Source organism: Lithobates pipiens, unplaced genomic scaffold (assembly GCF_037356315.1).
Source record: "Lithobates pipiens isolate NorthernLeopardFrog02 unplaced genomic scaffold, aLitPip1_a1.2 Scaffold_169, whole genome shotgun sequence".
In the NCBI taxonomy this organism is placed as follows: domain Eukaryota; kingdom Metazoa; phylum Chordata; class Amphibia; order Anura; family Ranidae; genus Lithobates; species Lithobates pipiens.
This window is the reverse complement of record NW_027507754.1, coordinates 601,303-616,954: the sequence shown is the minus strand read 5'-3', so window position 1 is coordinate 616,954 and position 15,652 is coordinate 601,303. Positions and strand designations below refer to the sequence as shown.

At 44.2% G+C, this 15,652-nt stretch overlaps 1 protein-coding gene across 1 annotated transcript in view; it reads right to left on the bottom strand.

Annotated features, from left to right (window-relative positions):
- Positions 1-15,652, bottom strand: part of PICALM (phosphatidylinositol binding clathrin assembly protein) — a 160,762-nt gene that overhangs the window by 86,696 nt on the left and 58,414 nt on the right. Inside the window, 4 exon segments of the mRNA XM_077484929.1 lie at positions 1,339-1,450; positions 4,582-4,675; positions 5,973-6,075; positions 8,202-8,277. Of these exon segments, the coding sequence (XP_077341055.1) occupies positions 1,339-1,450; positions 4,582-4,675; positions 5,973-6,075; positions 8,202-8,277 (385 nt within the window).

The following is a 15,652-nucleotide window of genomic DNA, read 5'->3' as shown; positions in this document are numbered from 1 at the left end:
ACCCTTACCATCGGTGGCATCAAAAGGGTTAAAGGAAAGATGTAGGAACAGAAACCATTTAGTCCGCCATTACTTACTGTCCATCCCAAAGCGAGTTGGCTGTCACACCAATGCTTTGGCATCATTGCTTTCCAAAATCAGCATATACACAATAAATTTATTTTCAGCATATCTTTTCCAGACCAGTGACTTAAAAGTATTGGATGTCAAATGGAGCCATGGCAACTAGTATATGGGAAAAATCCAAATCAGCAACTCATGTATTTCTCCTATTACAGGTACACTTTAAAAATGAATTTCAGCTATTTTTATTTATGTGCCATACCTGGAAGCTACTGTAGTAGACCATGCTACTACAGTGATTGCTACTGGCTTTCAAGAACCAAATGCCGAGTGGCTGCCCTGCATGGGTCAACACGCTGAACTTTCTAAAGGAATGCAAGGCATTCTCTGATTGGATGAGGTGGAGATTGTGAAGTTCCCGGCTCCACCAAGTCCAATCAGATAATGCCTTGTATTCACTGAGAAAATTCAAAGTGCTCCCTGAATGGCGCCCATGTCAAGCGAGCAACCTCCTGTGTTCCCTAAGAAGCAGAGCAGCCACTAGGCACGGGACCCAGAAGCCAACGGCAATCATTGCAGTAACAGGTACCTACCAAAGTAATTTCCAGCTTCGGGGACATACATACTTACATTGGACCAGCAGGGACTGTGCAAGCATGCAGAAACAGCAATAACTGGAATTCAGCTTTACCAGGTTAACAGGGAAACATTTGGGGTCCATGGAATTACACCAAGGTACATTTCTCTCCAAGTTCATCTTTACCAGCTTGCTGCCCGCCCACAGTAGCTGTACTGCGAGTGGGCAGCAGCACCAGGCTTGTTAACGGCCCTGTATGTTGCAATCTCTTAAAGGTTCAGTTTGTGATTGGCAGCTGATTTTGGCTGAAGTCAGCTGATCAGCTGTGACCAATCTCATACACAGAGTTCTGCGTTTACAAAAATTGTGTATTTTGAGCAGTAATCTGGCTAGCAACCAACAAGTATGGCCATCACCTTCCCTATTCATGAGCAGGCTGCCCCAAAATCAGGAATATCTTCACATCTAGCACGTGTTATTAAGAGTTATCCTGCTACAGAAATCAATGACATCTCAATGCACCCATAAGAAGCCCACGTGACTGCTGCAATTACTAGGCTTGCTAAATGCATTCACGTGGCCTCACACTGCGTAGGATAACTTACACTGATATCACTTGCTGAATGAGAAAATAGGTCTGCCCTCAGGTTTTCTGCTATGTAACAAGTGTTGCAGAATGACAAATCAGATCTATTTACCTAACAGATTAATTATCCCTTCATTGTATGCAGCGAACAATCTGATGGCATCCTTGAAGAGCAGCATGAAAGCAGCATTAATGACTCCATTTGTCAGCTCATTGGCATTTACCTAAGAGAAAGGGAAAATGTAAAAAACATTGAAAACATGGGCATCACAGGGTGCATGGGCATGGCACAACTGCCAAAAGATGGAAATTCTTCCATAAACACAAACAAACTGCCTTAGCAGGCACAGTAAGCAGCAGTCTGACAACTCCAGCACTGGCTTATTTTGGGGGATTGCAGAAATCCACCAAAAACATCCGATAAAGCCAACTTTTACCTCCTCCTGCAATTGGCTGGTAAATAGTATAATTGCCAGTCAAGGAGACCTGTCTATCTACACAAAGCCAAAATGTTAAATTGGTTGTAAACCCTTACATACACTATATTACCAAAAGTATTGGGGTGCTTGCCTTTAAAAGCAAACATTTTACCTTAATGCTTTCTTTGCATTGAGGTAAATGTTTGTGTGTCAGCATCTTCCCACTTTACTTAACTGAGCCCTCATTCGATCCAGTGCAGTGCACATCTGTAGCTCTACTCTACCCCCTCACTTCCGGGAGTCACTGGCTTTGCTGGGGAACCGGGAGCCATGGGCTCCCAGGGCGGTCAATTTAAAACCAGTGATGAGGGAACGGCTTCCCATGGGGGCACTGGACAGAGGGGAGTGGCCAGCATCGCCAGCGGGGGACCCGAAAAAGAGGAGGTTTGCGCCCCGCTCTGTGCAATTCCATTGCACAGAGCAGGTGAGTATACACGTTTGTTTTTTTTTGTTTTTTTTTTAACCTTTACAATCACTCTAGTGACATCCCAGTCTTGGTCCGTAGGGTTCAATATCGACCCACCGACCTTTGCAGCTATAACAGCTCTGGTCGGGCACTGATGTGGAACAGAAGGCCTGGCTCTCTGCAGGTCAGTCAAGTTCCTTCACCCCAAAAATCACTGATCCATGTCTTTACGGACTTTGTGCACTGGAGTGCAGTCATGTTAGAACATACAGAAAAACAGGGAGGGCACACCGACCTTGTGCATTACCAAAGAAAAAAAATGTACTTAAATAGTACCCACATAAAAAAAAAAAAAAAAAAAAAAAAACGATTGCATTACCCAGTCCAAGAGACAGCTCCAAATTCTTTGAGCAAATTCCAAACTCAAACATTTGTGAGTACGACTCTTTTACTATTTAAAAATTTTTTATTTTTTGGTAATGCACAAGGTCAGTGCACCCTCCCTGTTCTTCTATATGTTGCAGCTCCAAGGACACCCATTGGTTCTGAGGAGGGCAGCAAGGCCCTTGACGTTGCATATTTTGTCCAAAGGGTTGGTTACACCACGTACAGATATATGGACTAAGTTCCTGAGCGCAGGAGATTGTTTTGTGTTTTTTCGTTTTGCGCAGGGCAGTTAGAACAGGAAGGGGCCATCCCCAAACTGATCCCACAATGTTGGGAGCATGAAATTGTCCAAAATGTCTTGGTATGCTGACGCCTTAAAGGGGATATAAAGGTTCCCGTTTTTCACCTTAATGCAGCCTATGCTTTAAGGTGAAAAAACATCTGATGCTTACAGGCCCGCCCAAACATCCCCCCGCCCCCCTTTACTTACCTGAGCCCTCAAAAGTCCCACGTCATGAACACGCTGGCTTTTCATTGGATAGATAGCAGCACAGCCATTGGCTCACGCTGCTATCAACTACGACGTGATGGCCGGGGCCAAGTCCTGTAGTTGGCGGCTATGGATGCTGAATAAAGGACTCAGGAGCGCGCCCGCAAAGTAACCCCCTTATCAGAAGCCGGGGATGAGCAGAGACATCCGCCGAGGGACCCCAGAAGACAAAGATCAGACTCTGTGCAAAATGAGCTGCACAGTGGGAGGCAAGTATAACATGTTTGTTATTTAAAATTTTTAAAAATGTGAACCTTTATTATCACTAAGAGTTCCCTTCACTGGAACTAAAGGGCCAAGCCCCACCCCTGAAAGACAACCCCACACCATTATTTCCCCTCCACCAAATGATTTAGACCACTGCACAAAGGTCCATAAAAAGAAATGGATGAGCAAGTCCTGACTTCAACCCGATAGAACAACTTTAGGATGAATTATAGCAGAGACTGCAAGCCAGGCCTTCTCATCCAACATCAGTGCCTGACCTCACAAATGCGCTTCTGAAAGAATGGTCTGACATTACCGTAGGCACACTCCTAAACCTTGTGGACAGCCCTCCCAGAAGAGTTGAAGCTGTTATAAATACAAAGGGTGGACCAACTGCAATATTGAACCCTACAGACTAAGACTGGGATGCCATTAAAGTTCATGTGCGTGTAAAAGCAGGCGTCACAATACTTTTGGTAATATATAGTGTATATCCCCTGAAGTGAGCGTCCTAAGGAGATTCACAGAAATTACACAAATCCTCCTACATAAGTTGTACCTGTATCTACAGTCTCATAGGTAAACATGCACAGCTGAGGCTGTCAACCAGCTGTGTGCTGGAGGAGGAAAGGGCCATCTCTCAAGATTCTGTGATCCCAGGCGGTGTCAGAAGTGACTAATGAAGATAGCAGAGGGAAGAAAGAAGACCGAAATCACACTTGGTGATTTGGGCGGCGGTTAGTACACTATAGGGAAATGCCCTGTTCATTTTTTGTTTCGTTTACAACCACTTTCAGTGGCTATTTATCTTGCCAGGCTTATTAAAGGACAAGTTCATCTTTTGGAACACGTTACATGCTTCACCCATATTTAAGGTGTGACATGTAACACGTTCCAGCAGTTACAGCCTCTCCCCAACCCCCCCAGTGATCGCGAACGGGCATTTTCTCCAGGCACCAGCTGTCACTGTTTGAAGAGAACGCGGCCGTGTGGAGCTCTGCCCGCCTGGCTGTGTCATTTACTCAGAGTTCTGAGAATGGTAAACTACAAATACCCCAAGCCTTTGTGGTTCTCGGCCTGTGGTTCCCAATGAAGCTCTCTGGTAGTTTGTCTCTTCCTGTGAGAGATATGTTGACAGGTCTGCAGGAGTCCTGCATGGAACCCGCAATCTACTGATCGTGGTTTTGCCGTAAAAAAATAAATGAAATTTTTTTTACCTGCAAAAAGATGTGCATTTTTTTATTTTAGTTTTTTTAAAAGGTGAATTTCTCCTGTAATGGCAGAAAAACCTGCACAATTACCTAGATTTGTGTATATTCTACTTACGTTGAAATCAAGCAGGGCATCCATTTGGTTCTGTATAATGGGCATGGTCTTTAGCAACTTTTCTGTGTTCATTGTCCTCATGACGCCATCAGCCCTAAAAATAAAGATATCAGGATTCAGAAAAGCGGATTTTTTAATTTTTTTTTTAAAATGCAGACCGATGAAGCACACATGCATTCCCAGTGGGCCTAGCTTATTGTGGCAGCGGTGATTACATCCAGAATATCTTCTCACCAGCGGTCAGGTGAATACAAATCAGCTCTTACAATCTGCAGAGCCGGGGTAGTGAAGGGTATTCAGCTATGGGGGGGGGGGGGGGGTTGTACCTTTACATGTAACCCCCCTCCCCTTCTTGTAATAGGAAATAAGGCATGACGGGCCCTCTTTATGGAGATATCTGGGGTCAATGAGACCCAAAATATATTTTCTACCCTGGCAAACTTTCTCTGCTTTCCAGGACAAAAACTGTCAGCTTACAACTGTCAGTGCCAGAAGTGACTTCATGACATACAGCCTCCGTGTCATACAAATGGCACCAGCTCTAGGGTAATTTGCTGGCGTCACCGGATCGGCCACCTGGGTTCCTCATCACACGGTAGAGCACGGAAAGGCACCGAAGGGATGTCCCACCCCACTGTTTGTAAAAGCAATCCAGCGGCTAAAGAGCAGCTAGGATGACTTTTACATTACAGGGAATTGCCAGCTGAAAAGATATATATCTGAATGATGCCTGTAGCAGTATGCATCATTCAGAAATTACCACTTCAACTTCAAGTGATGGTAAGGGTTCTTTTTATATAAAAAATAAAAAAATAATTATACATACCATACTTACCTCCACTGTGCAGCTCATTTTGCACAGAGTGGCCCCGAACCTGCTCTTCTGGGGTCCTCTGGCGAATCCTCCCCACATCAGATAACCCCCCTGGGAGAAGCATTCTCCCGGGGGATTACCTTGTGGGCGCGCTCCCGAGTTTAGCATTTGGCATCCATAGATGCCGAATGCAGGACTTTGCGCCCGCATCATTGGATTTGATTGACAGTAGCAGGAGCCAATGGTTGCGCTGCTATCAAACCAATCAAGAGCCGATAACCCCGGGCAGAGAGACAGCACGTCCCTGTGGGTCAAGTTCGAGGGTTCAGGCAAGTAGAACCTTAATGCATAGGATTCATTAAAACAAACGAAAAAAAACACCTAGGTTTACAAGACCCCTTTAAAGGATGTCATATGATGTCCTACAGGCAGGAAGTGGTTAAAGAGGTGCACTGAAAGAGCAGCTGATTGACACGGGGCACCAAATGTAGAAGGGCAGCAACACACAAAGAATGCTTCACCTTTATCATCACCCACCAAATAGTTTTTACCCCGATTCATATTTACAGACACTTACCCACGCTTTACTTTGGTGAAGTCGAAAGCAACTTGTCTGTAAGAAACTGCCTTCTCATTCAGGTACCGACTATAGCGTCTTATAAAGGTGGACATGTCATAACCTGGAAAAGGTAAAAGATACAACAGTTTAATCCAAACTCAAAAATCCGCCAACATTTCAGAGCACAGTGTTGCATTAAATTGCATCTTTAAATATGACCGGAGTCCAGTTTCAATACGCACAATAGGAACACAAACAATGTTGGCAAATGAACCCTTTTATGGATTTTTCTTTTTCTCACCATCATTCGCGTGCTTTGCCGAGCACATCCATCACCTACAAGCCCACACTTCCTTATGGTCTTTAAGGCCCCTTTCACACTAACGTCCCGTTCAGGCCCGCCTGTCAGTTTTTCAGGCGGACCTGAACGGGTGCTCCATAGAGGTCTATGGAGCGTCGGATGTCAGCGGTGACATGTCCGCTGACATCCGACCCGCTCCGATCCGAAAAAGTGTGACGGAGGAAAAAGCTATTTTTCCATCCGTCTGCGGATCGGATCGGGTGACGACGGGCACTGCGGTCCGTCGTCATCCGATCTCCCATAGGGGAGAGCGGCGCTGTGACAGGTCCGTCCCTGCACAGTGTGCGGAGACAGACCTGTCATCTCCCTGCTCAGCGGGGATCGGCGGAGTGATCCCCGCTGAGCAAACGGACATCCACGGGGCGGATCAGAACTGATCCGCCCCGTGTGAAAGGACCCTAAAACATTTTTTATCCAAAGCATTTTATTATAGTGATATGACCAGTTATAGAAATTGGTAGTTAATAAAAGCATCTGTGGGTATAAAGTACAAGTGTCTCCAAATGTGTGTATGTACCCGCAGCAAACACGAAAAAGTTGCTCCTACAGCCAGAGCTGATCTTGTTAGGCAGCACTCGTGTCTAGGTTTATACCTGCTGTCCCCAAACACACTCCTACTGACCCATTAATATAAATGCCCATCTCACCATCCACTAGCAATCTACAGAAAGAGGTGTAAAAGCTTTGGAACAATCAGAAAATGCGAACGCTTTGCCTGTCAGGGAGTGGATTTGGCCACAACAGGGTAATGGTGGATGGTGCATGTAGATCGGGGGTCAGCAACCTGTAGATTGCGGACAAGTGACTGGTAGATCGCGGTCTGGGTTTGCTGACCCTCCATTCCAGATCATCAAACAGAGAGCAATGCAGAGGGACTACTTGTAAAGTTGGAATTGTAGTAGGGAGCAAGAGACGCATAAAGCTGATGCCTCCTCTGTAGTGCCGGCTCTTGTCCCATGCAGAGGCATATCAACCGCACTCCATCTCTTATCCCAGCTGGTGGTCCCCAGAGTGGTGCCAGCAGCAGGCAAGAAGAAATCTTCAGATCGGTGTGAAGCAATACACTGGGCATAATAGTATAGGGCTGCTTTTACACTGATGCGCTGCGGTTCACCCACACCGTGGGTGCAGTGCACCTGCAGCTTTCCTGCATTTAGCCATAACCTTCTATTATATCTTGCCGTTTTACAACCCACAACCTTTATGTGCTAAATGAGCTCTAAGGGTGCCGCTGCTTAATGAAACTAAAGGCCCACTCAAGTGCTGCTCCTCTGAAAAGCGGTCAGAGTGTGTTGATGAGTGGCGAGGTGGTGATATGTTGCCGTCTCAACATCTGATTTAACCGCTTGCCGCCCAGCCGCCATCGTTATACTGTGGCAGGTCATTGCGATGCCGCAAACTGTTGTAGCTATACATTGGTCCCTTTAAGCGGGATAGCAGGCACGCGCGTCTACTGCACAGCAGTGGTGCCCATGCTCGGGACCGGCAGTCACGGTGACCTCCGGCAACAAGTGATCGCGGGCACGAGAGGCAGAAAAGGGACGTGTGTAAACACACACATCCCAGTTCTGGGAGGAGAGAGATCGAGAGTTACTATGAGCTGGGAACCACAATCTCTCATCTCCTATAGTCACTCCGGGTATCATGGCGGCGACAGAGGAGGTGAACGAGGGTTGCTTTGGGGCCTTCGATCTCAGGCAATAATGAGCTAGTATGCTATGCATACTAGCTCATTAAGCTTTTGTCCTACAGTGTTTTTTTTTTTGTTTTTTAGAGAGGGTTTACTTCCTCTTTAAGGTTTCCTACCCCTGACGTAGACAAACCCCTAACTGCCTGCACTGTATATCTGCAGTCATTTTAAAGCAACAGTGACTATCAAACCTTACCTTGAAGTCCACTCTTGTCCAAAAAATTGCTCAGATTGAATAAGGTATTCCGGGATGCCAGATACTGGATAAACCGCTATTAAAAAAAACAAAAACCATATGAATGAAAAATCCAAAAACAACCACTTAAGTTAAAAGCATATAAAGTATTTTATTAGTAAAGCCCTACCCCACTTTTTAAACAGAAATTTTGTTTTTTAAAGCCCAACTTCAGGATAAATGTAATGCATTGGCACAGGCATGAGTTTTGCATCGCAGTTTGACCACCTTCCCCTACATACATGTCAAACTCTGAGAAGAAAAAAAAATTATATATTATACACACACACACACTATATTACCAAAAGTATTGGGGCGCCTGCCTTTAGACACACATGAACTTTAATAGCATACCAGTCTTAGTCTGTAGGGTTCAGTATTGAGATTGCCCACCCTTTGCAGCTATAACCGTCTCAACTCTCCTGGGAAGGCTGTCCACAAGGTTTAGGAGTGTGTCTATGGGAATGTTTGACCATTCTTCCAGAAGAGCATTTGTGAGGTCAGGCATCTTGCTTTGTGCACTTATTGTACACATAATTTGGTGGCGGTGGGATTATGGTGTGGGGTTGTTTTTCAGGGGTTGGGCTTGTCCCCTCAGGGGTTGGGCTTGTCCCACTTAGTTCCAGTGAAAGGGAACTCTTAAGGCGTCAGCATACTAGGGATGCAACTAACGATTATTTTCATAATCGATTAGTTGGCCGATTAATCTATTAATCGGTTAATAAACTTAAAAAAAAAAAAAAAGTGGGTCAAATTGACTTTTCAACCACAGTGACGGGGAAATTTGGAAATCGAAAACTTCTCGGTCAAAGGAATTTTCAGACAGTGTATGTGTTTTTTGTTCATAAATGAAGTGAAAATTTCAAACAAAATTCTTTCATTCAGCGAATGTACAAAGATTTTTCGTCTGAATATTTTCACCTGAAAATTGATCCGTGATGCCAGCATAAGGCTCGGTACACACCTATGCAGTTTTTGCTTTTTATCTGTTTCTGCTGTGCTTTTTGCTGTAAGTTTTGATTTTTATGCACATGATTTTACGGCAATTTGTGTTTTTGGCATTTTTTTTTTTTTTGGGCAGATTAAACACAAATTGCTGCAAAAACTAATTACATTATTTTCTGCGGCTTCTCCATTGAAGTATATTGAACTAAAAAAGCACCATTTTGCGTTAAAAGTCCCTGACCCTTTCCAAATATGCAGCGGCTAAAAAAAGCACAAATATGAATGTGTCCCATAGGAAACCATGTAAATGAACTGTTGCGTTTCTGCAAAAAGCACCAATAAACAAATAGATGTGAACCAGGTCTAAGACGTTTAGTAACATAATGGGGTTAAAAAAAACTAAAATGAGCCCTTTATAGTACAAAAAAGCAAATAATCACTACTGGAAAGGGTTCATTTTTTTTACTGAAGAACAGTGAAAGTAATATTTACAGTAGTGATTATATTTTTATACTATAAAGGGCTCATTTTAGTTTTTTTTAAACCCCATTATGTTCCTGGCCGATTAATAGATGAAAATAGTAATTGATTAGTTTCATAATCGATTAGTTGTCGATTAATCGATTAGTTGTTTCAGCCCTACAGCATACCAAGACATTTTGGACAATTTCATGCTCCCAACTTTGTGGGAACAGTTTGGTGATGACCCCTTCCTGTTCCAACATGACTGCGTTCCATCTCTACCATTTCCAGTCTCTTTTAAGATCTGTCTAGACTACATATTGCATCACCTTTTGGAACATGGAGGGCCGAGGGGGATACCCCATAGTTGTGGGGAGCCTCTCCAGTAGCCCTTGGTCCTCATGGGCCGACTAACACTTCTATTCATTGCCGTTATGATACCTCTTGCTTCTTCTGTTCATGTATTACCTCATTTTTTTGCCTTCCATGTGAGCCAACTACTGTTATCACTTCAATGCTAGTCCCTGCGTGGGCATAACTTTTGCTTGTTCACCATTTGTTAAAACCAAATAAAAACTACTGAAACAGAATTAGGCTCCATGCACACTGGAGCTCATAAACTGCAGTTTATTGGAGTTTGGGCGTTTTTTTTTTTTTTTTAAAAGCCCATAAACTCCACTCTATGTTAGCCTATGTGTCCATGCACACATGGACGTTTTTCAGCTTTAATGAGCAGTGGAGTTTATGGGCTTTTTTCTGAACGCCAGAAATTCGCATTCAAAGTGCCGTTTTTCACCGCCAAAAAACGACAAACGCTGATGAACGCTCATAAACGCTCATAAACGCTCATAAACGCTCATAAACGCTCATAAACGCTCATAAACGCTCATAAACGCTCATAGCTCGTTAGTGTTCGGCATTCTATTTTTTCAATGCATTGTGGGAGTTTGGAATGTACTGTGGGATTTTTGGTAGAGTCCTCTGTGTATTTTTATTGAAAACGCCCATAAACGCTAACGCAAAAAAAACGCTCATAAACGCTAACGCAAAACGCTGTTAAAAGCACGTTTTTCAACCAGCGTTTTCTGCCAGCAATCTGGCACCCAGAAAAAGCTTTTTTGAGCTTCAGTGTGCATGGAGCCTTAGAGCGCAGACAGCGAGCCAGGCTCTCTCATCCAACATCAGTGCCATACACACTATATATATATATCTATATATACATACACATACACACATATACATACACACACAGCTCGCATTACTTCCCTTTAGAATTACGGTTTTATTATAGCAGATTTATATAGCACCAGTACAATGCAATATAAGAGGGACATGTGCACTGCAGGCCTTTTCACTGTTACTGCAGCCAACATGATCGGTGATTGCTCTACTTACTTTTTTATTATCACAGCACACATTTAATAGACAATCAACTTCAAATTACACTATAAAAGGCTGTCAAGGTAAAAATTACAGAGGAAGCTGTTACAAGGGAAGCACCATGGCTTTGCAGTTTCTATGCATTAGTCAATTAACATTAAATATGACTCATCATTACATCAATTTCCTTTTTTTCCTAGGAAAATTATCTTTGCTGCTCTATTAGCAATATAACATTCTATATCAGAGATGATATTTTGTCAGTCATTTTAAAAATTACTTAAAGTTGTAGTAAAGGCAAGTGTTTTTTATCTCAGTGCATTAAGATTAAAAAAAAGAAAACTGTGCAGCCGTCCCTCCCCATCTCTCTCCAGAGATGTCCACGAGCGTCTGAGACACCCAGGACTCTCCTCCTGATTGGCTGAGATACAGCAGTGGTGCCATTGGCTGCCAATCAGGGGACAGAGGGGCAGGTCTCTGTGTTTGAATGGATACACAAAGCTTTCAAATAGGCTCAGGTGCCCTCATAGCAATCTGCTTTGCTGTGGCGGCACACGACAGGAGCAGGGAAGAGGGACCTGAGAAGAGGAGGATTGGGGCTGCTCTCTGCAAAACCAACAGCACAGAGGAAAGTATAACATGTTTGCCTTTTATTTTAACCCCTTCCCGCTCAAGGTACAGCATGTGATGTCCTTGACTTTGTAGGGGTGTATCTGAATGATGCCTGCAGATACTCCGCTCCTAAAGCGCCCCTGTCCATTGAAACCAATGGTCAGCGCTGCCGTACTGCCGGCAAAGCACTGGCATTTTGCTGGTGGTTTTAATTTTTTTTTGGGCTAGCGGGGGTGAAAGCTCCCCGCTAGCGGTCGAATGGCTCCGCTTAAACGCCGCTATAAATAGCAGCGCTTTACCGCTGACGCCCGGGCGCTGACAGTGTCAAAGTGCCCTTACACTTTGAATCCCGGCCCGCTTTAAAACTAGTGAGCTTGAGTATTAATGCTCAACTATCCCTTGAAATAAGGGCCACAATAAAAGCCAAACTTTGGCTGCAGGGTGAACAGTCCTTGGTTACGACATCGTATAGAAGATAATGGATAGTAAAACCAGGTGTGACAAATCATTTATCAAACAGACACATCAACACAATGTGCAACATAAAAGGTGACCTTCGCTTTTATTAGCACGCGGGTTGCGTTATCACCGAGTACAGTGCGGATGACCCGCTGACGACATGTCAATGTTGTGTGTAAACAAGTATATAACCTCTTTCACTAATAATTACTAGTTTGCACTTTTCAATGTTTAGGAAACAATGGAGGAGGCTTGTCTGCCCAGGGAGGGTCAGTACATCCCATCTTGGGCCCATCAGTCCCCTCCCCCAACAGTCAGCCAGGGGGTGACTGCAAAGGATGCAGAGGGGCCAACACAGATCACTTTTCAGTCCAACTGCAAGATTGACCAGGTATCAATTATTTAGCTAGGAGTGTCTTGACATTTTCACGATGGACTCATTAACCCCTTCTCACCTGCTCTGGCATCCCTTTAAATAGCTTGGAAAAACCACAGTCAGCGTTTTCGCAGTACATCTGCCAGCAATGCATTAGGCATACTGCTACTGGACGGGCACTGTGTGCAGGGTCATGTACAGCATCTTACAGAAGTGAGTACACCCCTCACATTTTTGTAAATATTTTATTATATTTTTTCATGTGACAACACTGAAGAAATGACACTTTGCTACAATGTAAAGTAGTGAGTGTACAGCTTGTATAACAGTGTAAATTTGCTGTCCCCTCAAAATAACTCAACACACAGCCATTAATGTCTAAACTGCTTAAGTGAGTACACCCCTAAGTGAAACTGTCCAAATTGGGCCCAAAGTGTCAATATTGTGTGGCTACCATTATTTTCCAGCACTGCCTTAACCCTTTTGGGCATGGAGTTCACCAGAGCTTCACAGGTTGTCACTGGAGTCCTCTTCCCCTCCTCCATGATGACATCACAGAGATGGTGGATGTTAGAGACCTTGCGCTCCTCCACCTTCCATTTGAGGATGCCTCACAGATGCTCAATAGGGTTTAGGTCTGGAGACATGCTTGGCCAGTCCATCACCTTCACCCTCAGCTTCTTTAGCAAGGCAGGGGTCGTCTTGGAGGTGTGTTTTGAAGTTATGTTGAAATACTGCCCTGTGGCCCAGTCTCCAAGGGAAGGGGGATCATGCTCGGCTTCAGTATCTCAGTACATGTTGGCATTCATGGTTCCCTCAATGAACTGTAGCTCCCCAATGCTGGCAGCACTAATGCAGCCCCAGACCAGGACACTCCCACCACCATGCTTCACTGCAGGCAAGACAAACTTGTCTTTGTACTTCTCACCTGGTTGCCGCCACACACGCTTAACACCATCTGAACCAAATAGGTCTAACTGGGTCTCATCAGACCACAGGACATGGTTCCAGTAATCCATGTCCTTAGTCTGAAGCAAACTTTTTGCGGGCTTTCCTGTGCATCATCTTTATAAGAGGCTTCATGCTGGGATGACAGCCATCCAGACCAATTTCATGCAGTGTGCAGCGTATGGTCTGAGCACTGACAGGCTGACCCCCCCACCCCTTCAACCTCTGCAGCAATGCTGGCAGAACTCATATGTCTATTTCCCCAAAGACAACCTCTGGATATGATGCTGAGCACGTGCACTTAACTTCTTTGGTTGACCATGGCGAGGCCTGTTCTTAGTGGAACCTGTCCTGTTAAACCGCTGTTTGGTCTTGTCCACCGTGCTGCAGCTCAGTTTCAGGGTATTGGCAATCTTCTTATAGCCTAGGCCATCTTTATGTAGAGCAAAAAATATTCAGACCCTCAGAGTTCTTCACCAAGAGGCACCATGTTGAACTTCCATTGACCAGTATGAGAGTGAGAGCAATAACACCAAATTTAACACACCTGAGATCTTGCAACACTAACAAGTGACATGACATTGGGTAGGGAAAATGGCTAACTGGGCCCAGTTTGGACATTTTCACTCAGGGGTGTACTAACTTTTGTTGCCAGTGGTTTTAACATTAATGGCTGTGTGTTGAGTTACAGTGCCTTGTGAAAGTATTTGGCCCCCTTGAACTTTTCAACCTTTTGCCACATTTCAGGCTTCAAACAAACATATAAAATTTAAATTTTGTGTGAAGAATCACCAACAAGTGGGACACAATTGTGAAGTGGAACGAAATCTATTGGATATGTTAAACTTTTTTAGCAAATAAAAAAAACTGAAAAGTGGGGCGTGCAAAATTATTCGGCCCCCTTTACTTTCAGTGCAGCAAACTCACTCCAGAAGTTCAGCGAGGATCTCTGAATGATCCAATGTTGTCCTAAATGACTGATGGTGATAAATAGAATCCACCTGTGTGTAATCAAGTCTCTGTATAAATGCACCTGCTCTGTGATAGTCTCAGGGTTCTATTGAAAGCGCAGAGAGCATCATGAAGACAAAGGAACACACCAGGCAGGTCCGTAATACTGTTGTGGAGAAGTTTAAAGCCGGATTTGGATACAAAAAGATTTCCCAAGCTTTAAACATCCCAAGGAGCACTGTGCAGGCGATCATTTTGAAATGGAAGGAGTATCAGACCACTGCAAATCTACCAAGACCTGGCCGTCCCTCTAAACTTTCAGCTCAGACAAGGAGAAGACTGATCAGAGATGCAGCCAAGAGGCCCATGATCACTCTGGATGAACTGCAGAGAACTACAGCTGAGGTCGGAGAGTCTGTCCATAGGACAACAATCAGTTGTACACTGCACAAATCTGGCCTTTATGGCAGAGTGGCAAGAAGAAAGCCATTTCTCAAAGATATCCATAAAAAGTCTCGTCTAAAGTTGGCCACAAGCCACCTGGGAGACACACCAAACATGTGGAAGAAGGTGCTCTGGTCAGATGAAACCAAAATCGTTTTGCATTGTGGGCAAAAAGTTCGATGTTTGGCGTAAAAGCAACACAGCTCATCACCCTCAACACACCATCCCCACAGTCAAACATGGTGGTGGCAGCATCATGGTTTGGGCCTGCTTTTCTTCAGCAGGGACAGGGAAGATGGTTAAAATTGAGGGGAAGATGGATGCAAACAAATACAGGACCATTCTGGATGAAAACCTGTTGGAGTCTGCAAAAGACCTGAAACTGGGACGGAGATTTATCTTCCAACAAGACAATGATCCCAAACATACAGCAAAATCTACAAAGGAATGGTTCACAAATAAACGTATCCAGGTGTTAGAATGGCCAAGTCAAAGTCCAGACCTGAATCCAATCGAGAATCTGTGGAAAGAGCTGAAAACTGCTGTTCACAAACGCTCTCCATCCAACCTCACTGAGCTCGAGCTGTTTTGCAAGGAAGAATGGGCAAGAATTTCAGTCTCTCGATGTGCAAAACTGATAGAGACATACCCCAAGCGACTTGCAGCTGTAATCGCAGCAAAAGGTGGCTCTACAAAGTATTAACGCAAGGGGGCCGAATAATTTTGCACGCCCCACTTTTCATTTTTTTTATTAGTCAAAGTTTCAAAAATCCAATAGATTTCGTTCCACTTCACAATTGTGTCCCACTTGTAGGTGATTCTTCAAAAAAAATTT